The 26,669-nt window shown below is 40.5% G+C and overlaps 1 protein-coding gene across 4 annotated transcripts in view; it reads left to right on the top strand.

Annotated features, from left to right (window-relative positions):
* The window catches only part of PLD5 (phospholipase D family member 5), a 422,185-nt gene that overhangs the window by 370,399 nt on the left and 25,117 nt on the right, over positions 1–26,669 (top strand). For all 4 annotated transcript variants that reach the window (XM_009196471.4, XM_009196498.4, XM_017953343.3 and 1 more), the window contains 2 exons: positions 12,563–12,760; positions 23,400–23,536. In XM_009196471.4, coding sequence (XP_009194735.4) covers positions 12,563–12,760; positions 23,400–23,536 — 335 coding nt within the window. The remainder of the gene's footprint in view (positions 1–12,562; positions 12,761–23,399; positions 23,537–26,669) is intronic.

Here is a 26,669-nt window from a genome sequence, read left to right as displayed (position 1 = left end):
TGTTTGTGTAAGTCTTCTCAGCCCCACACACCTATCCCTGTTCGAGCCCACTGAAATGTTCTGTATTTTGTAGCCTTTGACCCACCAGTTGCCAAGGAGCTATTGGACTGTCTCCCATTCCGGATATGTAAGACGACTTCCTTCCATTAACTGAAACATTGATCTGAGACGATCACTTTGCAAGTACATTGATCCCTTTAATGGGAAATTGTTGTATAAGGTTCCCAGATTTCAAATCTTACCCTGTTTTTGAATATTGACACTTTTTTTTTTTTTGAGACGGAGTCTCGCTCTGCCGCCCAGGCTGGAGTGCAGTGGCCGGATCTCAGCTCACTGCAAGCTCCGCCTCCCGGGTTCCCGCCATTCTCCTGCCTCAGCCTCCCGAGTAGCTGGGACTACAGGCGCCCGCCTCCGCAGCCGGCTAATTTTTTGTATTTTCGGTGGAGATGGGGTTTCACCGTGTTAGCCAGTATGGACCTCGATCTGCTGACCTCGTGATCCGCCCGCCTCGGCCTCCCAAAGTGCTGGGATTACAGGTTTGAGCCACAATGCCTGGCCAGATATTGACACTTTCTAAAGCATTCCCATGTCAAGTTTGAAAGAGATGTTGGTTGGATATGTATTGAAAGGAGTCAGATGCACCACAGAAACACAAACATGGTACCATAGGCTCAACAGAGTAGTGCTTTGGGTGTTTTGTGGGAGTTTAGCTCTAGAAATTAACAAAAGGATTAGACAAGGATTCAGTTCATCTCAGTTGTATTTCTAGACTCAGGCCCATACTGTGAGGTTAGAATATCAATTTCTCAAACGATGTTGGAACACCTTGAGCAGCTGCTCCATGCAAAGCACGATGGGGAGGGTATAGTAAATACGAAAACGAAAAATATGACCAGTCTACAAGCAACAGGTGTCAATCAAGAGTACATTATGATACAGCACAAAGGTCAATGTCACCTTTATAAAATTCTAACTGAATGTTTTGCTTATGGAAGTCAGAATGGAAGTGCCTTGGAGTGTTCACACCTGATTCAAATTCATGGGAATAGCCATAGGAGAATGAGGTTGAGCATGACAGTGAGCATGACGGTGAACAAACTGTCAGTTAGTTACTCACGAAGCCAGAATGGAAAATGCAGTTTAGATATGTGGTCAAAGTTGTACCTCCTATTTCCAGAACTGAACTTGCCAAAGTGGAAGGAGTCACAGCTGCAAATCTGCAGGTTGTGCATGTCCCCATAGAGGGCAGGGACAAAACAATCAAAGACCAGGCTGCTTTTTTTTCCCCTACCTTCCCTCCCACCCCCGAGGAACACGTTCAGGGAAACAGGCTGCTCTAAAGAAGGGGAGGCAATGCTCTGCATGCTAAATTCATTCCTTAGTCTCGCCAGGGAGGTTAATCTTCCTGCCACAGGAGGAATAAGTCAGTGAGAAGTAGAACGGAGGAGCAAGTCATGCTTTTTAATGCTTCCAAAACGGTAGAAGTACTTAATCTTTGGGCCAAAGCCCTGGGCAAAGTAGAAACCCCGGGAGAGGGAGAGGGTGGATCTCAAAGTCATGATGGAGACAAGGAAGACCAAGTTACAATATGAACTGAGATTCAGTCATGACCCTGGATTGTATTTGGGACAGCCTTATTAACTATTTTCATTACAAGTGAAGATAACTTTACACCTCTGGTATCTTTCCATCAATAATCCTATGAAGCCTCGCTGCATTTGTTTTCCTAGCATCCAATGCTGAAAAATGGAAAACAGGTAGATGGGCAAGTTTCCTGCTTGAAATTAGAGAAGGAAGGGAAATCTGTTTGAGTCAGGCAGCAGCAGAGAATGGCAAGTGCATTTGTAATTTTCATATGCAGGGTGCAGCAGGTCACTGCATGTCCATGACCCTTTTCCTGGAGAGTGTAGGTGCGACAGAAGGTATGGCAAAAGCGTGCACTCCAGCTCTTGTGCCTCGGCGTAACTCCTGATGTCTGGTTGGTTATAATAATATTGCTGCTGTTAATAACTGCAAATGCTGTTACATTTGCAGACATTGTCCTAAGCGGATTATACATATATACATATATATGTGCAGATGTAAATGTCTGTATATGTACATATCTGTATATATACATATGTCTGTATACACACACACATAATAAATTATTTAATTATCCCAACAACCCTATGAATTTTATTACTACCCCACTTTACAGAAATGCTAAGGAATTTGTCAGTTACAAACACAAAAGATTAAGGGACTTGTCCAAAGTCAAGAAGGCTGGAGAACTGGAATTGAATCCTGAGTCCTTGCTCTAGCCACTAAGACAGATAAAACTTTCTGGATGGACAGCGATTGCACTCAGGGTTGCAGGCTAGCCCAGTGGTCATCCAGACCAGAGGAGAAGCGCTGTCTTCTTTCATCATTCTGCAATGTTTCTGGAACTTCACAGACAGGGAAGCTATGAGAACCAATGGTGCTGGGAATCTAGATGCCAGGTTTCCTTTCAAAAGGCTAGACCTGCCCTTGTTGCTCCCACTGCTGTGGCGTAAGTGTGGGAAAAGCAGTGCTGCTACAGAGGGCATTGTCGAGGAGGAGAAGTCCAGTGAGCAATGCTCTGAATCACAGAGGAATTAATCAGAAGTAACACACAGAAGTAAAAACATTTCTCTGGAGCAAGAGGAAGATCCCCCTTTTCTGAATATTTTTACAGCATTTCTCTGCTTCAAGGTCTCTCCTAGACTCTGAAGACTATAAATGTGTTTTATGAATTATAGTCTACAAATGGAAACCCACTAAATTCCATCCATGTGTCCATGCCTCCCATTATTTGATGACTTGGCTGTAAAGGAAAGTAGCCTGAGATTTATACTTCTTAAAATTTTCTTTTTCTTTTTCTAATTATTAAAAAAAAAAAAAACCGAAGCCTGCATCACCCTGTCTTCCCCAGTCAGCTTCCCATCCAAGGGCTAACCAGGCCCAACCCTGCTTAGCTTCAGAGATCAGGCATGTTCAGCATAGTACGGCTGTAGGCAAATTTGCCATTAGGAAATATTTGTTCTACCCATTATTTCATCTTGTCCTAAATAAAAACAAGCTTAATGGGTAACATGCACATTTCTGTTAATATCTTGTGCATAAGTGGGGTGGGGTGTTTATTTTACAAATCTGAAAGGGTTGCCCAGTGTTTTGTCAAAAGAATAGATTCTTCGAGGGATTTGAAAAGGGAATCAAATACAACCCACTGAAACTGGAATGACCTCAACTTCCTCACTGCTCGTTAAGAAGCTAAGAAGACAGAAAGCAGGAAGGTCAGGAGGAGCCTTGATGGCATTTTGGCATAATTTTCAACTGTCTTAAAAAAGTATGATGAAATTAAAGTACTGCAAGAAATAACTGATATGCTTTCCAATTTGCTTCATCTCATTTCACTCTCAGGCCCCATCCCTTTAAGATGCCTCCCATTAATATTCTCCAGTTACGATCTACTCAAGGTTTTATCTATTGATTTTCCTTTGCCTAGATAAAGCCAGGAATTGTTGTGTGAATTCCTTCTAGCTAGAATTCAAAGATGCCAAGTGAATAATTGTCCTTTAGAAAGTTTTTAGATCCTTATAAAAGATGAAGCATTGACTACAGTGAAAGGGAGGAAAGGAAGAAAGGAAAGGAGGGAAGGAAGGAAGAAAGGAAGAAAGAAACAAGGAAAGGAAGAATGAAGGGACATTATTCTGTGATCTTGCTAGTCGCTTCCCCTTTCGTCGTCTCAATGTTACCAGTGGAGGGTGTCCAGGTTCTTGGTGTTTTGAACAAAGAATTGGACAAAATGCACAAACAAAGCAATGAAAGAAAAACCACAGATTTATTGAAACAAAAGTATACTCCACAAAGTGGGAGCGGGCTCAAGCAAGCAGCTCAAGAGTGCAGGTTACAGAATTTTCTGGGGTGTAAATACCCTCTAGAGGTTTCCCATTGGTTATATGTTTACACCCTACATAAATGAAGTAGTGGCCCGCAACCAATCAGCAGCTAAAGGGAAGTTACAAAGTTACACCCTATGCAAATGTCTGATTGGTTGGGGAAGGTGACCAATCAGAGGCTGAAGTGAAGTCACAAAGTTAGACCCCTATTCAAATGAAGACTAGGCTGCTGACCAGTGTGATTGGTTGTGGGAGGGGGCCAGTCAGAGGTACTTTCCATTTCTCTTGTGTGATACAGAGAAAAGGTGTGGGGGTGGGGGGTTGGGAAGAAAGGGGGATGGGAAGGAAGGGCAGTTGCAAACGGAATAGCCTCTGATCCTTTTGTTACTTGGGAGTGGAGAGGTGGAGTTTTCCTTTCGATTCAAATCAGCCTTAGGTTCCCTTCCTCCAGACCCTATTCTGCTGCCTCATCAGTATCCCTAATTTTGAAATAAGGTTGAACTAACTGTTCTCTAAGATTCTAACATCCTCCCCTGTCTCTTCAATTAGTCATGTTCCTTCTGGCAGGCATTATGATTCCCATGTGGTAGACACAGAAAATAAGACATCAAGAAGTTAAGTGGTATAAACCACCCACTGTGGGAATGAAGGGGCAGGAGAGTAAGCACATTTCTGAGCAGGAGGCTGCTTTCAGCTCCCAAGATTCGATTCTTGATTTTCTATCCCCCGTAACAAAAATTTCACCTCGAGGGCAGAAACAAAATCAATTTAGAGCTCCTAGTAATTAAATTTCCTGCAGTAACTCAGAATATAAATCAGCAGCTAACTGGATGCATGTGAGCTGCTCCCAGTTGCAAGTTCTTTGGTCTTTGTCGAGCAAATTAAAGAAATACTTGTTCACATTTCTATAAAATCATGGAAACAATAAACTGGGCATCTGTAAATGATAAATGGAGCTGTGCTTGAGCTAACTTGTATTAATCATTCTGAATTACAGCAAAGAACGGTGCTAATACCTCTCCTCTCTCCATTCTGATGACAACAGCATCCATCAGACACCCACACTGGTTTCTGCATTACCAGTAAAACCCACCAAACCAACTCTGTCTCCCTTTGTGCTGCCTCTCATTACCTAGCTAAAAATGATTGCTTTCCCCCCCACTTACTGCGTTCTCTTTGATGACCACCTTTCGCTAATTTTGACAAAATAAGAAATAAAAGTCTGGGTGTGGTGGCTCATGCCTGTAATCACAGCACTTTGGGAGGCTAAGGTGGGCAGATCACCTGAGGTCAGGAGTTCGAGACCATCCTGGCCAAGATGGTGAAACCACATCTCTACTAAAAATAAAAAATTAGCCAGGCATGGTGGCGGGCTCCTGTAATCCCAGCTACTTGGGAGGCTGAGGCAGAAGAATTGCTTGAACCCAGAAGGCAAAGGTTGTAGTGAGCCGAGATTGTGCCACTGCACTCCAGCCTGGGTGACAGAGAGAGACTCCATCTCAAAAGAAAAAGAAAAATATTTTTCTGGTGTAATTACGTGTTTCTCCTAATTCCTATTTTTATTTTGAAACCCAAAACACCTGGCAGAAAGAGGAGGACAAGCACATGGCAAGTAGGACCTGGCCCCCACCCACAGGGAATGCCTAGACTTGCCAGTGCTTCACTTGGCAAATAATCCTTCCTGAAGATGAAACATTAAACTGGTTTTTGAATATTCTTTCAGCTTTCTTGAAGACCTTAATCTCTTTGTACCTCGGTTTTCTTACTGTGAAATGGATTGTTGTGAGGTTTAAATGCATGTAGACATATGAAGCCTTGAGAACAGTACCTAGTGCACACATCAAGCACTATAATTAATTAGCATTGCTTCTCCTGTTAGTTCTCCCTATGCGGCAGATTGAGAACATCTCCTTGGATTGTATGAAACCCAAACACTCCCACCAAAGTCCCCCATACTTCAAAATGTCAAAGTGCAAGAGAGAGAATGGAACCACTGACATAACTTGAGTTTTGTTGTTGTTGTTGTTTTTGAGGCGGAGTCTCACTCTGTTGCCAGGCTGGAGTGCAGTGGCATGATCTCAGTTCACTGCAACTTCTGCCTCCTGGGTTCAAGCGATTCTCCTGCCTCAGCCTCCCGAGTAGCTGAGACTACAGGCATGCGCCACCACACCCAGCTAATTTTTTGTATTTTTAGTAGAGATGAGATTTCACCATGTTGGCCAGGATGGTATCCATCTCTTGATCTAGTGATCTGCCCACCTTGGCCTCCCAAAGTGCTGGGATTACAGGCGTGAGCCACCGCGCCCAGCCATAACTTGAGTTTTCAATAAAATAACTACACTGATAACAGCTTCTTGACAGTGGACTACAGTTGTTGAGACCTTAATTAAGCCTGTCTCTGCTCCATGGGTTCATCACTAACAATATGCCCACTTTGTAAGAAAAGAAATCGATCTCTTCCAAAGAATAATTAGGTATAAATATCCAGCTTTTTCAGGATGATTTTATTCAAACGGTTGAACCATTCAGTCAATCATTTAACTTATTTTTGACTGCATGAAGCAACTGTGTGATTGAACTAGGAAGTCAGAGCAGCCCATCAGGATGCTCTCTGGCGTGTGGTCGGCCACAGAGGCTGGACAGGGCTGAGCAACCTATCACCAGGCAAAGGGCTGATCCCTGGCAAGTCCTCAGATAACTATTTAAAATTCAAAAAATAATAGATGTTTGTGAGGGTATGGAGAAAAGGGAATCCTTATACACTGTTGGTGGGAATTTAAGTTAATACGACCTCTATGGAAACAGTGTGGAGATTTCTCAAAGAGCTAAAAATAGAATTACCATTCGATGCAGCAATCCCACTACTGTGTATCTATGCAAAGCAAAAGAAGTCATTATATCAAAAAGACAGGTGCCTTTGTATGTTTTTCATAGCACAATTCACTGTAGCAAAGATGTGGAATCAAAGTGTTCATCAACAGCCCTGGTGCGGTGGCTTATGCCTGTAATCCCAGCGCTTTGGGAGGCCAAGGCGGGTGGATCACCCGAGGTCAGGAGTTTGAGACCAGCCTGGCCAATGTGGTGAAACCCCGTCTCTCTACTGAAAATACAAAGATCAGCTACATGTGGTGGCAGGAGCCTGTAGTCACAGCTACTCGGGAGTCCAAGGCAGGAGAATCACCTGAACCTGGGAGGCAGATCATGCAGTGGGCCAAGATCACTCCGTTGCACTCTAGCCTGGGTGACAAAGCGAGACTCCATCTCAAAAAAAAAAAAAAAAAAAAAAACAAAAAGGATGTTCATCAATAGATGACTGGATAAAGAAAATGTGGTATATATACACAATGGAATACTATTTAGCCACGAAAAACAATGAAATCATGTCTTTTGTAGCAACATGGATGGAACTGGAGGCCATTATCTTAAGTGAAACAACTTAGAAATGCAAAATCAAGCACCACATGTTATCGCTTATAAGTGGAAGCTAAATAGTGTGTACACATGGACATAGAGAGTGGAATAATCGACATTGGAGATTCAGAAGGGTGAGAGCATGGGAGCGGGACAAAGGATGAGAAATTAATGAGTACAATGTATACTATCCAGGTGATGATGGTTACGATAAAAGTCCCCACTTCACCACTGAGCAAAATATCCACGTGACGAAACTGCCTCGTACCCCTTACATTTATTTTAAAAAATTAAGAATTTGTCAGCAAATCAATCAGACCTTCAGCTTCTTTTCCCTTTGATAATCTAGACATAGAAATTCATCAGAAGCCCAGAACTCTACATTATTTTTCCCATTGCCAGCATTTTAAAATTTGTCATAAATCTGTCCTGAATTTCTTGCTCTGGTGAAAAAGCTGCAAAACAAAAGCCAGTTTTGTTCTGTTTTGTTTGTTTGTTTTCCATCGTCAGTAGCAGCCTGAACTAATATGTAAAACTTGAAATGGGCTTGAGTCATTCTAGGGTAGAGAGGAAGATATTCAGAGGAAATTTAATTCTCTTTACATCTCTAGAGGGCAGTGGTTGGCCTCCTCCCTTCCTCCAGCTCCTAAAGCTGTAATGTAGCCACAGAATGGAATGATGTCAGGGGGTGCAAATAAAACCTCACAGCAAGCCTGAAGCTTAGTTTATGCGACAGGGGAAATGCAACACTAAATCTTTGTTTAGAATAAAGTTATTGAAAACCAGAGAAAATCTAGACAGTGCCCAGGGAGACGGTGCCCACTTGCATCTTGATGGTGATCAGTGGTTTATAAGGAGAGTCTTGGGGTAGACACATGGTGAGAATGTTCATATTTTTCCCTCCATCTGATCCTACCTAAAGGGTCAAACATCACTTAGAATTATGGTACCATTACAGAAGCATTTTTATGTTACTTTTCTCAATTTTCCATTAGCTAATGTGGTTTGAGCCAGGCACTGAGCTAATATTTGCCTGCACCTTTTCATTTATTCTTCACAGCAATCTTATGAAATATACCAATCTTTAGATGGAGAAGGTAAAGAGCTGAAGTGCCTTGCCTGTGGTGGAGCTAGTCTGTCTCCAGAGCCTGCTCCATAGGTGACTTGCTATGTCCTAACTAGGCCATATTGGTCTCTCTCTGGTTCCTGTGCCCCCTGGCCAGGGAGGAGCTATCAGAGTCGGCATCCTGGTACCCTTCTGGGTGTCAATTTTCAAAATAAAAGTTATCCAGAATAATCGCGTCCTATCATACTGAAGAGCAGGTGTCTTTCTTCAGATCGGTGGAGCTTGCAATAGTTGTTTTTGTTTGCTTGATTTTCGTCTTCAACAGCAGCCTGAACGTGCTGTGACTACTTCATTTAATATCATTCTACACATCAGGAGAAAGTCAGCAGGGAGTGTGGGAGGGGCAGCTGCTTTGATCCACAGCCACTGCCTTTGGCTTTCATTTGCCCCAGCCTCAGCAGAGAGGGCAAACGTCCACATGAAGATTAGCAGACAAATACTCCTGAGAAACAAGGTGGATAGGGAAATAGCATGGTTTTATTTCTTTCTCTTTCTTTCTTTCTTTCCTTTCTGACAGGATCTTGCTCTGTTGTCCAGGCTAGAGTACAGTAGGGCAATCACTGTTCGCTGCAGCCTTGAACTCCTGAGCTCAAGAGATCCTCCCACCTCGGTCTCCCAAGTGGCTGGGATTACAGTTTTGTGCCTCCACACCAAGCTTTTTTTTTTTTTTTTGTAGAGATAGGGTCTCGCTCTGTTGCCCAGACTGCTTTTGAACAAACAATCCTCCCATGCCTGACTTTAAATAGCATATTCTCATCCAAGCTTTGAACAGTTTTCCAGGCATGAATGTTTGCCATGTGCCAGCAAACGACCTGAAAACATCACAGGTCTGATGTGGAGACACCAAAGGAAATCAAAGAGATCTTAACATAGTGAAAGTGAATTATGGCCACTGAATTTGCCTTTTGGACTCAAAAGTCAAACGATTCCCTTGATATCTACTTTCATGGGGGCCTATCTCTAGCTCTACTATGCTTGAATAGCACTGATTTAGTTATATTTATTATTTATTTATTTATATTCCATAAGTCTTTGAGCAACTGGTGGTATTTGATTACACAAGTTCTTTAGTGGTGATTTGTGAGATTTTGGTGCACTCATCACCCAAGCAATGTACATTGAACCCAATTTGTAACCTTTTGTCCCTCACCCCCTTCCCTTCCCCCATTTCTCCCTAGTCCCAAAAATCTGTTGTATCATTCTTATGCCTTTGCATCCTCATAGTTTGGCTCCTACTTATGAGTGAGAACATATGATGTTTGGTTTTCCACTCCTGAGTTGCTTCCATTAGAATAATAGGCCCCAATCCCATCCAGGTTGCTGCGAATGCCATTAGTTTATTCCTTTTTATGGCTGAGTAGTATTCCAACATATGCATATATACCACAGTTTCTTTATCCAGTCGTTGATTGATGGGCATTTGGGTTGGCTCCACATTTTTGCAGTTGCAAACAGTGCTGCTATAAACATGCATGTACAAGAATCTTTTTCGTATAATGATTTCTTTTCCTCTGGGTAGATACCAGTAGAGGGATTGCTGAATCCATTGGTAGTTCTACTTTAGTTCTTTAAGGAATCTCCAGTTTTCCATAGTAGTTGTACTGGTTTATATTCCCACCATCAGTGTAGAAGGGTTCCCTGTTCACCACATCCACACCAACATCTATTATTTTTTGATTTTTTGATTATGACCATTCTTGCAGGAGTAAGGTAGTATCACATTGTGGTTTTGGTTTGCATTTCCCTGACCATTAGTGATGTTGAGCATTCCTTCATGTTTGTTGGCCATTTGCATACCTTCTTTTGAGAAATGTCTATCCATGTCCTTAGCCTACTTTTTTATGGGGTTGTTTTCTTCTGAGTTCATTGTAGATTCTTGATATTAGTCCATTAGTCAGATGTATAGATTGTGAAGATTTCCCCCACTCTGTGAGTTGTCTTTTTTTTCTTCTGACTATTCCTTTTGCCGTGCAAAGACTCTTTAGTTTAATTAACTCCCAGCTATTTATTTTTGTTTTTATTGCATTTGCTTTTGGGTTCTTGGTCATGAAATCCTTGCCTAAGCCAGTGTCTAGAAGGGGTTTCCCAATGTTGTGTTCTAGAATCTTTATGGTTTCAGGTCTTAGATTTAAGTCCTTGATCCACCTTGAGTTGATTTTTGTACAAGGTGAGAGACGAGGATCCAGTTTCATTTTCCTACAGAGTCTTGCCAATTATCCCAGCACCATTTGTTGAATAGGGTGTCCTTTCCCCGCTTTATGTTTTTGTTTGCTTTGTCAAAGATCAGTAAGTATTTGGGCTTATTTCTGGGTTCTCTATTCTATTCCATTGGTCTATGCGCCTATTTTTATAACAGTAACATGCTGTTTTGGTGACTATGGCCTTATAGTATAGTTTGAAATCAGGTAATGTGATGCCTACAGATTTGTTCTTTTTGCTTAGTCTTGCTTTGGCTATGCAGGCTGTTTTTGGTTCCGTATGAATTTTATAATTGTTTTTCCTAGTTCTGTGAAGAAGGATGGTGGTATTTTGATGGGAATTGCATTGAATCTGTAGATTACTTTTGGCAGTATGGTCATTTTCACGACATTGATTCTATCCATCCATGAGCATGGGATGTGTTTCCATTTGTTTGTGTCATCTATTCTTTCGGCAGTGTTTTGTAGAGGGGTCTTTCACCTCCTTGGTTAGCCTCTGTGCCTTTGCACATGCCTGATATGTCCTACCTGCTCTATCTCCTTTCACTTGACCATGAATAGTCCTCAATGTGTCTGTACATTTCATTCTAGGAGTCTGTATTAAAGGCGCACAAAGGTATATGAGGATGCTCATTGTTTTATTTTTTGCATTAGGGAAAGTATAGGAATGAAGTCCATCAGTGGGTTAAACAACTTGTGTCCATCTATCCTATGGTTACCAGGGAGCTGGAAAAGGATGACAGATCTGTACAAAGGAACATGGAAAGATCTCCAGGGCATGTTGTACTGGGGAGTCCTCAGAGCAAAGAGAGACAGGTTCATACATGGTAGATGACCTCTCCTATCATCCTGAGTAAAGAGTCTTGGCGAGGGGCTTAAGGAAGGGGTAAAAAGGGAGTTTACTATCAATGGACCCCAGGACTTGAGAGAGCCAAGGTTTCCCTAATAACCCCTCACTGGGTGTTCAAGTCATAGAAAGCATGTATTTTTGTGTGCTGTTCCTTAATGACCAAAATTTCACAATGTATAGTTTCATTGACTAAATTAAAAATCATCTGTAATTTTTGCAAAGCGATACTGGACTCAACTGAAGCCAGTATAGCTGTGTTCCTGAGTGTATTTGATTAGGGGTCAGAAAATCTGCACTCAATTCTTAATTTACCACTGACTAAATCTCTAACTTGGGGCTAATATTTTTATTTATTTGTGTGAGCTTTACTTTCCTCATCCATCCCTTGAGAGAGGTGGACAAAATGATCTCTGTGGTCTTTTAAGATTCTATTGGTCTATTACTCTTAAGGCTTGTGGAACGTTAATAAGAATAATAATTACTAACATACTGCTAGTGATTACCATGTGATAGACACTGTTCTTAGCTTCTTATATGTATTAACCACTTTAATTCTCATAGCAACATATGAAATAAATACTATTATCTCTATTTTATGGAAGAAGAAGCTGATGCCCAGAAATTAAGTACGTTGTTCAAAGTCGCACAGCTAGAAAGTTGTGGAGCTATTAACAGAACCTAAATCCAGGCAGTCTGACTCCAGAATCCATGATTCCAGCCATTCTGTTATGTTGCAATTAAAATCGACCTTTTTCTTGCCACCTGATTTAATGATTCATACAAAACAAAATAGTGTTCAGGAAACAAATCTGAAGAGCTGATATGAAAAGTATAGATGAATATAAGAAAATTATCTGCAAGAGACCTAATACAAAAAAAAACAGCAAAATTTTACTTAAATATTTAGCATTTTTATACCATATCACCTCTATGTACCATAATATAACTATATCTACTTACTTCAAATGCAAGAAAAGAGATGTCACAACTACCTCATTCTTATGCATTCATTTTTTTCTGAAAATAACAGCATAAGACACATGTGACATTGATGCTTTCAATTTTAATTTCACAGATGAAAGAACTCGGTGTCATCTTCTACAACTGCAGCTGCCTGGTCCTAGACTTACAAAGGATATTTGCTCTATATAGTTCATTAAAATTCAAAAGCAGAGTACCTCAAACCTGGTCCAAAAGACTCTATGGAGTTTATGACAATGAAAAGAAATTGCAACTTCAGTTGAATGAAACCAAATCTCAAGCATTTGTATCGGTGAGTTGTTTTCCCTTTCTCCTCCCCTTCTCCTTCTTCCTCCAAAGGCTCTTCATTAAGTTGGAATGTTTAAGTGTGATCCTGTATTGGGCAAAAATGAATTACAGTGGTTCTGTCCCATAACGTGAAGAGTTAAAATGTGTCTACCCTTATGTGCAATCGTATCCTCAAACATAATAAATCTTGATAATCATTCCTTGTGTCAGATACCTTGAGTTATCTGATTTGATTCCCTCAATCACCCTGTAAGCTAGGTATGGGGTTGTGACCATTTTGCAAATGAAGGTATCGACCTTACCTACTAGCAAAAAAACCCATTAGATGAGGCACGCCAAGAGAGGCGCCAGGACCCACCTCTTCTGACACCAGAGCCTATTAGCCTATTTTCAATGCCATACATTGATTTTTCAGACTTGTTTTTAGCAGAACCGTTTGATGAGATAAATCTGAGGGAATCTCAGTGTATAGATCAGAGAAAAGCAGAGCTGCTGTACCTGGTTGGGGCAAGTGGGCAAGAGGCCCACACAACAGGACAGTGCTCCCTGAACAGCTTCAGGCCTCTGACTCTGCTAAGAACCATTAGCCACACCCTCCACCCACCCTCACCTTCCCAGTCCACCACCCAGCTGGGCACATGCCACAGCTATCCAGAGATGTTACTGGAAAGGGGCAACGTAAATATCTGGGCCTACAGTCCTAGTCCTCAAACTGTAGTACAGTAGATCCTTCAATAACATTGTTTTGTTCAATGCCCATTCATTATCATGTTGATAAGAAAAAAAAACAATTAATTTCTGGCGGAGGCCACTGTGTGTGTGGAGTCTGCGCATTCTCCACCTGTCTGTGTTGGTTTTTGCCGGGTACTCCTGTTTCCTCCCACATCTCAAAGCTGTGCAAGTGAAACGAACTGGCAGATCTGTGTGTGGTCCCAGTGTGAGTGAGTGTGAGTGCCCTGCAATGGGATGTCATCCTGTCCATGGGGCTCCCGGCTGTGAGGGGCTCCGGCCACCTATGACCCTGAACTGGAGTAAGAGGGTAAATAATTATTTCACTTGTTTTTATTAGTCTTTCTTAAATGTATGTATAGCTCACATTTGTTTCAATGTTTAATATTCAAAGTGTTTTGGTCTTTAGAATTTTGATGCTGTTTTTGTGACCAGAAATAAGCCATAGCAACTTAACTCTCATTTATATCAATTAGCCTATGGTAAAATTGTTTTCATCATACATCAGTTCACTTAAAGTCTTAGTATTCAAGAACCTGTTGATGTCATTAAGTGAGGACTTACTGTACTTAAAAATCGGCTAGGGGCTGGGCATGGTGGCTCACGCCTGTAATCCCAGCATTTTGGGAGGCCGAGGCGGGCGGATTACAAGGTCAGGAGATGGAGACCATCCTGGCAAACATCGTGAAACCCCGACTCTACTAAAAATACAAAAAAGAATTAGCCAGACATGGTGGCGGGCACCTGTAGTCCCAGCTACACGGGAGGCTGAGGCAGGAGAATGACTTGAACCCGGAGGCGGAACTTGCAGTGAGCCAAGATCGCACCACTGCACTCCAGACTGGGTGACAGAGGGAGACCCCGTCTCAAAAAAAAAAATTGGCTAGGAAGCCTGTTTACAGTACAGATTTACAGTGTCCCCTGTCCCCACCCAGGATCTTATCCACTGGATCTGAGATGAGATCTTAGAATTTTTATTTGAAGCAAGCTTCTGAAATTCTCCTGATGTTCAGATCAACTTCTCTGAGTAATGCTCCCAATTTAATATTGCTATTTCGACCTTGGTTGATATCAGTGCTTTTAGGCCAACAACTTTTATGTCACTAAACCGCATTTTATTGAAGATAAATTAAAGTGAATTTTATCCTTTTTGCCTGTTCAGATGAAGGCCCCAGCAGAAAATTTAGACGTGTAACAATAGAAAGAAAAGACAAAGTTCAAGTTGTCTTAAATAACAAATTCACATAAATGTGAAGAGCAGAAAATAGACTATGAAGGATGTTGATCGGCTAGAGCTAAAATAACTTTTTTGTATGGAGGAGGTCAAGAATGGAGTAGCAAGTAGCATAGTATAGGGCATTTTACTAACAAAATATAAATTATATAGACATTTTCAATTCATCTCAAGATGACCCTGTAAGACCAGGAGGCCAAGGAGAATTCCCAATGTGCAATAGAAGATTTGCCAAGGAACCTTTAATCCAGAGGGTCGCAGAGTGACATTACATGCCAAGCATGGATCACTTGATCAGGCCCAGTAGAAAAACAAATTGGAAATGGCGAAAAACAAATTGGAAATGGCAAAAAACAGATGAATTAATGAACAAATTTTGAATAGTCACTGGATTTTGAATTTACAGTTTCAACCTTAGAGATAAGTGAATATGGTTGTTGCATACATTTACAGACTAACCCTTAAACAGGGAGAGTCAGTTTTTGTTGATTCTAAAGTTAACGTATTTCCCAGAGAGAGTGGTCTCAGGCCTTTAGTAAAATCTACTACAATTCGATACCTTTGTTATTTTCTAGGGCAAATTCATAAGTGGCTTTTTCTTAAAGAGTTCACCACAAAATGAGTTGTGAGACATTTCTTTGGGTAGTTTTTTAAACTATATAATAGTTTTTCTTTTTTTTATTATTATACTTTAAGTTCTAGGGTACATGTGCACAACGTGCAGGTTTGTTATATATGTATACATGTGCCATGCTGGTGTGCTGCACCTGTTAACTCATCATTTACATTAGGTATATCTCCTAATGCTATCCCTCCCCCATCTCCCCACCCCATGACAGGCCCTGGTGTGTGGGTGTGTGATGTTCCCCTTCCTGTGTCCAAGTGTTCTCATTGTTCAGTTCCCACCTATGAGTGAGAACATGCGGTGTTTGGTTTTCTGTCCTTGCAGTAGTTTCCTCAGAATGATGGTTTCCAGCTTCATCCATGTCCCTACAAAGGACATGAACTCCTCCTTTTTCATGGCTGCATAGTATTCCGTGGTGTACATGTGCCACATTTTCTTAATCCAGTCTGTCATTGATGGGCATTTGGGTTGGTTCCAAGTCTTTGCTATTGTGAATAGTGCTGCAATAAACATACGTGTGCATGTGTCTTTATAGCAGCATGATTTATAACCCTTTGGGTATATCCCCAGTAATGGGATGGCTGGGTCAAATGGTATTTCTAGTTTACTTTCTATTTTTAATTTCCTGTTTTATTTTCTGTTTTTTAATAATATCAAGCCTGCCTTTGAGTTTCAATTCAACAGATATTGACTGAACACCATTTCTGGAGAGTTATAAGATCTTACAGGTATAAAAACAGTCAGAAAACCCTGCAATTGGAATTGGTAACTCCCTTCTGTTATAACATTTGCCACATTTTTAGAACTATTGATTTATAATCATCTTTCCCACCATTTTGTTAGACTCTGAAGATCATCTCCTATTAATATATTCTCTTCATCACTGGCATTCCCAGCATTTCACTTTGTACTGGCTAAAAGCAGCAATAAATGTTGGGTAGGTTTTATTAGTAGTAATATTAATAGAAAGCTCCAGAATGCATACAGTTTTCTCAGTAATCTATGCCAGACAAATGCCAAGACAAATTTAATTCAATATATTTGTTGTATCTTAAAATAGTATATTTTTATAAGCTGATTGTCTCACAACTAAGTTGAACACAAACAGTATTTGAAGACCTTTGTAACCATTCTCAAAGTTAGATTTTAGATAATTGATAACAGCATAGATAGATATAAATTTTAACTTATGATGCAAATATAGATTATTTCCGATTTTTTCCCGGAACACAAATAGGCACTTAGATTTAACTGTGTGATTTCTAGTAACTTGAGCCAGATAATTCTAATTTTCTTGCATTTCCCATTGAAATTGGAGGATGGGAACAATAGTTGGCTGTTTCTGTCTTGTAGATTTCTTTCTGGAGTCTTTAAGCTTAAGCAATTGCTTTCCAAGATAAAAGATTAGTTCCAGGTCTGTTTTTATTGATGTTAGACAGATTTCACTTCTTGTTTACTGTTCAGTTAATTCACCTATCAGTCATGTGTACTGAGATATATTTAGTGAGTGAGAGCTGACATTAAATAGAACTTGATGCTGTTATGGAAAAATACCACCTCACATTCCTCTTTAGAACCTTCTGTGTATATTGTTATAATTGGTTTAACAGCATTACAGAGATGTAATTTACACACCATAAAATTTACCCTTTTAAAGTATACAATTCAGGCCAGGCATGGTGGCTCACGCCTGTAATCCCTGCACTTTGAGAGGCCGAGGCTGGCTGATCACTTGAGCTGCTGACCTCAAGACCAACCTTGCCAACATGGTGAAACCCCATCTCTACTAAACATACAAAAAATAAAAAATAAAAGTAATAAAAATTAAAAAATAAAAATAATTAAAACAAAAAAATGAAGTATACAATATAGTGGAGTATAGTCACAGTTTTGCAACAATTTCTACAATCTAATTTTAGAACTTTTTTTCACCACAAAGAAAAAACCCCATACTGATTAGCAGTCACTATTTTCCCTTCTGTCAGTCCCTGGCGCCCACCAATCTACTTTTTCTTTATGGATCTGCCTTCTTCTGGATGTTTTATATAAATAGAATCATACACTGTGTAATTTTTTTGTGATTGCTTCTTTCACCTAACATAATGCTTTCAAGGTTTATCCATATTGTAGCATGGACCAGTACTGCCTTTATTCTTTTTTATGGCTAAATAATTCTATTGTATGGATGTGCCACACTTTGTTTACCCATCTATAAACTGATGGGCATTTGTATTACTACTATTTCTTGGCTTTTGTAAATAGTGCTGCTATATTCATGTACAGGTTTTTATGTGAATAGCTGTTTGTAATTCGAGTTTGTACATAGGAGTGGATTTACGGGATAATGTGGTAACTCTGTGTTGAACATTTTGAGAAACTACCAAACTGTTTGCCAAATTGGTGGCACCATTTTATAATCCCACCAGCAACACAGGAGAGTTTTGATTTCTCCACATCCTTGGCAACACTTGTTATTTTCTGTCTTATTTTAGGTCTACTAGAGTGTATAAAATGTAATCTTATTTTTGTTTTGATTTAAATCTTTTAACATGCTTATCGGCCATTTGTATCTCTTCTTTGGAGAAGAGGTACAAATATCTATCAAATATGAAGTATTTTGCCCATTTAAATTAGGTTATTTAAAAATTTGTGTTATAAGAGTTCTTTATACAGCCTGTATACAAGTCCCTTAAACAGAAATATGATTTGTTATAGAGACAAGGTCTTACTATGTTGTTGGGGTTGGCCTAAAATTCCTGGGTTCAGGTGTCTGGTTTAAATATATGATTTGCCAGTATTTTATTTCTTTCATTCCATGGGTTGTCTTTTCATATTTAATTATATTTGAACATATATATTCTACAAATAGAGTATATACCTTTTAAAAACCATGAAACTGTTAATAAAACAATTAAAAACCTGCTAAGGTTTGTACAAGGTGATTATACAATGAGTATGCAAAATAAGTTACATTCATATGGCACCTATTGATCTAAGAGACAAACCCAGATTAAACTAGAAGTCAGGTCCCTCAAGAGGTCTTGACTGGTAAAAGATTGCTACAGAGCTGGAATATTGAAGAGGACCTGTATTTTCCCTCTCCTTCTACTTTACTATGGAACAAAGAAGTGCACAGCACAAGGCTCAGAAAATTAATTCAGGAGTGATGAGAGGGAAGCTTAGCCCTCTCTTTAATTAAACAGTTGGAACTAGTTAACTTCCTCTGCCAGCTCATTCTTCTGTGTTATTGTTTATTCATTTATATTCTGGGCAAACATTTTAAAGCCACTAGTCTATCCAGGCACTATTTTTAAAGGTAGAAGACTCTAGAACACATAGCGAAGTACCACCCAGCCCGCAGGTGCATGGGGACTGATACAAATATGCATTTCCTTCATAAACACATGGAGCTCGAGCACCTGCCATTGTGTCAGGCAGTGGGAACACAGGAAGCAATAGGGCAGGTAAGTGCTTATAAAGATCTGTTGACGCAGGTTTGGAAATACCCAGATTGAAGCAACAGACTCCCACAGACAAACCTCCAATGTTTATGCATTTATGAAGCACTTTCACATTCGTTCCACAAGTATGTATTAAGCATGTAATATGTGCATGGCACAAGATGCCAGAGCTACACAACCAGGCAGCTCACAAGCAAGTGGCTAAATACATAGACAGATGAATGCAATTCCATGTAACATGTGCTAGAATGAAGCTCCACAAAGCAAGGATCTTGTCTTGGTCACTGATGTATGTCCCCTTCCTAGACCAGAGCCTGGGAATATTTGCTGATAGAATGAAAGCTTGCACAGAAGAGGGGCATAGAACCCAGCCAGCGAACAGGCCATTCATGTATTTGAGTTGCAAGGCAAACCAGTATGAAAGGTGTGTTATTGTCATTAACCCCATTAGGAAACAGAGGCTCAAAAAGTGTAAGGGACACACCAAGATGCCCCGGGTTCTAAGTGCTGGAGTCTGGCCCATATCACCAAAGCCCATGGTCTTTCCTCTAAATTATGGCCACAGTGTCCATATTTGTAAGATAATAGCAAATGTAAAGAGACCACAAACAACTCTGCCTACATTTCTTCCTCCCCAAAACCAAAATCTGGTTTTGGAACAAGCAGTGAAATTCAGGGAGTTCCTAACTGAAACACAAATGTGAGCGTTCGGACACATTTCAGAGTTGGCCTAAGCGCCCATCTGGAGCAAAGACCTTCAGCTTCTCCACGTTAACCAAAGAACCTTTAAAGCAGAGCCGACAGGCTAAGGGAATTAAATAATTTGAATATTTTTAACGGCATAGGAAAATGTGTAACATACAATCCCTAAAATCCACTGAACTGTACACTTAAAAATGGTAAAAAAGAAAAAGCAAAAGAAATAAATAATATGGGAGTACAGGGTTAGGAAAAGCAACCTTTGGAGATTTAAAAACAACTTAACTGTTGGGTGTGGTGGCTCATGCCTGTAATCCCAGCACTTTGGAAGGCTGAGGCAGGTGGATCATGAGGTCAGGTAGTCAAGACCAGCCTGGCCAAGATGATGAAACCCCATTTCTACTAAAATGCGAAAATTAACCAGGTGTAGTGGCGGGCGCCTATAATCCCAGCTACTCGGGAGGCTGAGGCAATAGAATTGCTTGAACCCAGGAGGTGGAGGTTGCAGTGAGCTGAGATTGTGCCACTGCAGTCCAGCCTGGGCAACAGAGCAAGACTCCATTAAAAAAAAAAAAAATTAATGGAGGAGATCACATTTGAGCTGGAATTTAGAGAACAGAATTAGTGTAGGACTTTGATAGACAAAAATAAAGACACATCAGCCAGAGAAGCCAGCATGAGCAGAGATGCCCGGAGTCAGACATGATGAGGGCACAGCTGTGGACTGGTAATTACTTGCATTTGGGGTCACAGACAGGATGGGAGTTGGTAAATGAAGGAGGCAGAGACACAGGACCATGGATACACCCCTCCCAATGAGTTCAAGCTGAATTCTGAGAAACCAGGAGTCAGTTCATCCTGGGAGTGATGTATATTTGTTTTTAAACATCCCAGAGATAAGCCAGTTAGTTAGAAAGATGTTAGAACATCCCTGCAAGCAGCACTAGTGCCCGAGTGAGGGAAACTTACTGAGCGATCAAGAGTAAGAGGAGGGACAGACCCAGGAAACCCTGCAGAGGCACAGGCTTTCTGTCTTGGTGACAGATGGAGTGTCTGTATATCTGTGTGCTGATCACAGAGGAGTGTAGGACTACCTTTACAAAACAGAATTGAAGTTCATCCTCATTCCAAAAGAAAAACATAAACGATCAAAAACTCAACCTATAAAGAAAATACGGTACATATACACCATGGAATACTACGCAACCATAAACAAGAATAAAATCATGTCTTTTGCAGCAACATGGGTGCAGCTAGGGGCCATTATTCTAAGCAAATCAATGCAGGAACAGAAAACCAAATACCATGTTCTCACTTATAAGTGGGAGTTAACATTGGGTACTCATGGACAAAGAGATTGCAACACTGAACACTGAGGACCACTAGCACAGGGGGAATGAAGGGGGCACGGGTGGAAAAACTACTGAGTACTATTCTCACTACCTGGGTAATGGGATCAGTTGTGCCTCAAACCTCAGCATCATGCAGTATATATCCATGTAACAAACCTGCACCTGTATCTCAAATAAAAGTTGAAATTGTTTTTTAAAAAATTAACTCATCCTGCTCATGATCACCTGCCAAGAGGGCTTTCTGTGTGAGGAAACCTGGAAGGTGTGTGATCCTCAGCATGCTCCTTCCTTACCCCTATGCCCCTCCTAAGGTGGGCATCCAGTCCAACAGCTCCATCTCACAACCCTCTAAGCTGGGGTGGGGACTCCTACTGTGCAGTGTAGGGAGTTGTTCCAGACGTAATTGGTGAGGAGCAACTCTGACCGCCCAATACTACCATTCATTCCAGGCAGTTCCAAAAATCTGTTTATTCAGCCTTTTGGTTTTAAACATCCTGGCATTATTTATGTCCCATTATAATGCCCCTGGCATTATTTGTGTGATACTTGTCACAGCGTATTGCTTGTCAAAGGAAAACAGGAACTATGAGAAACACTATTTTCAGTCCTGTCCAGTGGAAAAATGATGAGAAAACCAAGCACATCTTTCCTTTTCTACAGCAACTGCATCTACAAACACTGTATTTTTATAAAATGAAAACTACCTTAAGCAACATGAGAAAAATGCCTCCAGCAGAATTTGCCTCTTTTTTCATTTTGCTTAAATCTCTCAGAACGTGCTTCTTCTGTGGCTCTCCTGCTGAATTTGGGCATCTTAATAGCTCCCTCCGATTTTCCTGCACTGTTATCAGTGACCTTTTCTCAACGATCAACACTTCTCCTAACTCAATGAAAGATTTTGGAGAAAAGAAAAAACTCCAAGATTTTTCAGTTTGTTTTTGTTTAGATTTTGAGTTTGAAACATTTTCATGCCCACATCATCACATTTCAGATGAAATGAAAATACTGGGGTAAATGGCTTGCTATGTGCAGTGTGTGTGCATGTGTAGTAGCACCTGAGAAAATTATAGCTACGTATGACAGAATTGTGTAAGGTTGGAGATGGAGTGCTCCTCCAAAAAGAAGTGTGTGCATGGAAAGCAAGAATTCTCTCCTAAGTAAAAAGTAAAACAGAGGATACTAGAGACTGGGAAAAGAGGGGATGGGGAAAGATTTGTTAATGGATATAAAAATAACAGCAAGATAGGAAGAATAAGTTCCATTGTTCTATAGCAGTGGTCCTCAACCTTTTTGGCACCACGGACTGGTTTCATGGAAGACAGATTTTCCATGGACCAGGGTCAGCAGGGATGCTTTTGGGATGATCGAAGGGCATTACATTTATTGTGCATTTTTTTTCTTTTTTCTTTTGAGACAGCATCTTGCTCTGTTGCCCAGGCTGGAGTGCAGTGGTGCGATCTCGGCTCACTGCAACCTCTGCCTCCCGGGTTCAAGCGATTCTCCTGCCTCAGCCTCCCAAGTAGCTGGGACTACAGGTGTCCACCACCATGCCCAGTTAATTTTTTGTATTTTTACTAGGGACGGGGTTTCACCATGTTGGCCAGGCTGGTCTTGAACTCCTGACCTCAAGTGATCCGGCCACCTTGGGCTCCCAAGGTGCTGGGATTACAGGCTTGAGCTACCACCCCTGGCTGTGTTCTTTATTTCTATTACTATTACATTGTAATATGTAATGAAATAATTATACAACTCACTACATTGTTTAATTAGTGAGAACCCTGAGTCATTTTTGTGCAACTAGATGGTCTCCTCTGGGGGTGATGGCAGGCAGTGACAGATCACCAGGCATTAGAATCTCATAAGATCGCACAACCTAGATCCCTCACATGTGCAGTTCACAGTAGGGCTCACGCTCCTATGAGAATCTAATGCCCCCACTGATCTGACAGGAGGCGGAGCTCAGGCGGTGATGCGAGCAAGGGAGTGGCTGTAAATACAGACAAAGCTTTGCCTGCCTGTCTTTCACCTGCTCTGCGGCTCAGCACTGGTCCCTGGCCTGGGGAATGGAGACCCTTGTTCTAGAGGACCGTAGTTAACTATGATTATACTTAACAATGATATATTAGTTTCAGATAGTTAGAAGATATTGAATGTTTCCAATACAAATAAATGATAAAGCTTGAGATGACAGATATGCTGATTACCATCTCATCACTATACATTATATGAATCATGTCACTATGTACCCCACAAATATATACAATTATGTATCAATTACATTTTTAATACATAAAAATTGAAAATCAAAATGTGTCAGATAATGAAAGAATTCTCTCCAAAACAGACTTGAGACCCATCCCACCACACTTTGATCTTTATTCAACTTTGATAAGATTAAAAATAGCTTTGTCTAATTTGATGAAGCAGAAATTAGGTTGGCAAAAATATAGTTAGAAGCCAAGGTCCATGGGAACAAAGGAAATAAAGAAATTCCCGGCTGCCAAAAAGTGTGCACTAAACGTTCGGCTTTTGTGTCTTCACAGAATTCTCCAAAACTCTTTTGCCCTAAAAACAGAAGTTTTGACATAGATGCCATCTACAGTGTGATAGACGACGCCAAGCAGTACGTGTACATCGCTGTCATGGACTACCTGCCTATCTCCAGCACGAGCACCAAAAGGTCAGTGAATGCCCAGCCTCTGGTGAGAACCCCGTCCCTAAGACCAGGCACTAAACTGGGCACCACAGGAGAAGCCAGCCTGGAAATGGAGATGCCATTGGGTTGCCTTAGGAAGAGTACACCATTCAATGCTCTTTAGTGTGCACTGGCAATTTACTCATTATGGACCTCTTCCTAAAGTGAGTCCATTTTAAAGGCTTAGGGTCTCACCCTACAGAAGCACCTCAGTAGTTTACATTATGGAAATGAGAGTAACTTTCGAAAGAAAATTAGGTTGCTTTCAACTGGAAAATTATTTGAAAGGATAAAAGATAAAATATTATATGAAAAAATTATCCTTTGAAAATTATTAACAAGGATATATCTGAAAAGGGTGTATTGAAACTGAGTAGTCTTGCCAGACTTTCCTTAAGGGAAGCATTGTTGTTTTATATTCACAGCAGTCTTCATTTAATGCCAAATTCTCATAATATCTTCTCAATGTAAAGGAGAAAGAGGCCAGGCGCAGTGGCTCGTGCCTGTAATCACAGAACTTTGGGAGGCCAAGGCGGGTGGATCACGAGGTCAGGAGATCGAGACCATCCTGGCTAACACGGTGAAACCCTGTCTCTACTAGAAATACAAAAACAAAATTAGCCGGGCATGGTAGCAGGTGCCTGTAGTACCAGCTACTTGGGAGGCTGAGGTGGGAGAATGGCGTGAACCAGGGAGGTGGAGTTTGCAGTGGGTCGAGATTGTGCCACTGTACTCCAGTCTGGGCAACAGACAGAGACTCCATCTCAAAAAAAAAAGAGAAACTTATATATGTTCTCAGTCAATCCATCCTTCTCTGTGAAAAGAGAACAGTTTAAAAATGCAATGCTTTTCAATAATTCATCATTGTTCAAGCATGCAAACATGGAATAAATTCAGGGATGGAATTTATGACAAACTCTTTGGAAAATCATTGCATGCATAAATGCATGGCCATGCTTAGGTATTTCCACTTTTGCTTTCTTGCTGGGAATGCAGAGGTGCTTGAATAATTAGTTTGATCCAGGAAATGTTTTCAAAGTGCATATTTTTGGGAGTATGACCCAAGGCCTTTTTAATCTGGAATATTACAGTTTCAAAACAACCATTTACTGAGGCTAAATGATTAAGTATGCCCTATATTGCTTGAATAATTTTTACATCACCAACCCTACATGATATGTAGCTTCTTTGTGCAAATAACCATAGGATTACAGAAAGAGTCTTTCTCCAAGAAAATGTTTCTTATAACAGTTAGTAGAAAAGTACTTTTAGCTGCAAGATGCATTTATTTAAACACTTTTATTTTAAAATATTGTGCATCTTTACAAAAATTAGCTGTGTGTGGTGGTGCACGCCTGTAATCCCAGCTACTCAGGTGGCTGAGGCAGGAGAATCGCTTGAACCCAGGACGTAGAGGTTGCAGTGAGCCAAGATCACATCACTGTACTCCAGCCTGGGCAACAGAGTGAGACTCCATCTCAATACACACACACACACACACACACACACACACACACACACACACACAGAGCATCCTTTGGACACTCATGGATTTTCTTCCCGACACACTTCCACACCTTTTCTATCCCTCCTTTTTATTTTTCCTCCCTTTGTTGTTCACTTGGTTTTAGATTTAGTTTTAGATTTTACCTCCACTTTGGGAACATTTCAAAACATAATAGGGGTTTTACCTGATTTTCCTGTTATTGAGAAGGAGAATAAGGTCAAGTTCAGGGAGTTACACATTAGGATGGCATGATGATTTCTCAGGATTGACAAAACCTTTGTTCCCTGAAGTTCTATGAACAAAATTGAGATTCTTTATGGCGAAGGGGTAAATAATTAGCATGGAGGATCTAAAATATTTTAGAAATCCAGAGAAAACGAAAAGAATGTTAAAAATCAGAGGCTCACTTGAAATTTTGCATTTTGGTTATGAATCTACAATTTCAGCTATTAAATGAAACTTCTTTTATTGTATTTTTAAAATTTTAAACCTGTAAATGCTTTTAACGTTCTAAATTGAAAGATCATCAAAGAGACATAAGTAGTTGTCCAAGCATCAAGATTATAATTAAATTCTTCTCAATCAGATAAATTAATTATTTGTATAAATTCAGACTGGTTACTCATCTTTATCTAGTCCCAGAAAAGCTTTTCAGGAGTGAATTCAACTTTAATAAATAGGTAAATACTAACAAATTTCAGTATGTTAATGGAATTAATCTATCAGACTTAACCTTTAGTCTATATATTGCCAACCATCCAAATGAAAGAGAAAAAAATCATACACTCTCAAATCAGAAATGATTAACAGCATGTATAAAAAACACACACTATTATTTAGCCATAGTGTTAGAAATAACTTCTACTTTTCAAGATAGTAGGAAGGGAATGGAGCAATGTTCTGTGACTAAATAAATCCTACAGTAAAAATTCAGAAGCCAGCCAGGCACAGTGGCTCACGCCTGTAATCCCATCACTCTGGGAGGCCGAGGTGGGCGGGTCACCTGAGGTCAGGAGTTATAGACCGTCCCAACCAACATGGTGAAACCCCATCTCTACTAAAAGTACAAAAATTAGCTGGGTGTGGTGGCAGGCACCTGTAATCCCAGCTACTTGAGAGGCTGAGGCAGGAGAATCACTTACCTGGGAAGCCAAGGTTGCAGTGAGCTGAGATCACGCCATTGCACTCCAGCCTGGGCAACAAGAGTGAAACTCCGTTTAAAAAAAAAAACTCAGAAGCCCTATTTCACTTCTTCCTGATTTAGCAATCAAGCTCTCTTTCTTAAGCAAGTCACTTAATTATTTAGGTCTCAGTTTGGAGTTGTTCATTATTTATTTCTTCAGTCACATAAAATACATCTTTCACAAGGAAATCAGTAAGTGTGTAAAGGAATAATAAAAATGTAGCCTGATTAGTCTTTCAAGTATTAATGCTTTTTATGTATTCATTCAACAATTTTTTTTTTTTTTTTTTTTTTTGTGAGACAGTTTTACTCTTGTCACCCAGGCTGAGTGCAATGGCAAGATCTCGGCTCACTGCAGCCTCTGCCTCCCAGCCTCCCAGGTTCAGGTGATTCTCCTGCCTCAGCTTCCCGAGTAGTAGCTGGGACTA

Source organism: Papio anubis, chromosome 1, assembly GCF_008728515.1.
Source record: "Papio anubis isolate 15944 chromosome 1, Panubis1.0, whole genome shotgun sequence".
NCBI classification, from domain to species: Eukaryota; Metazoa; Chordata; class Mammalia; order Primates; family Cercopithecidae; genus Papio; species Papio anubis.
The sequence above is the reverse complement of the archived record's forward strand: the minus strand, read 5'-3'. Positions and strand labels throughout refer to the sequence as shown.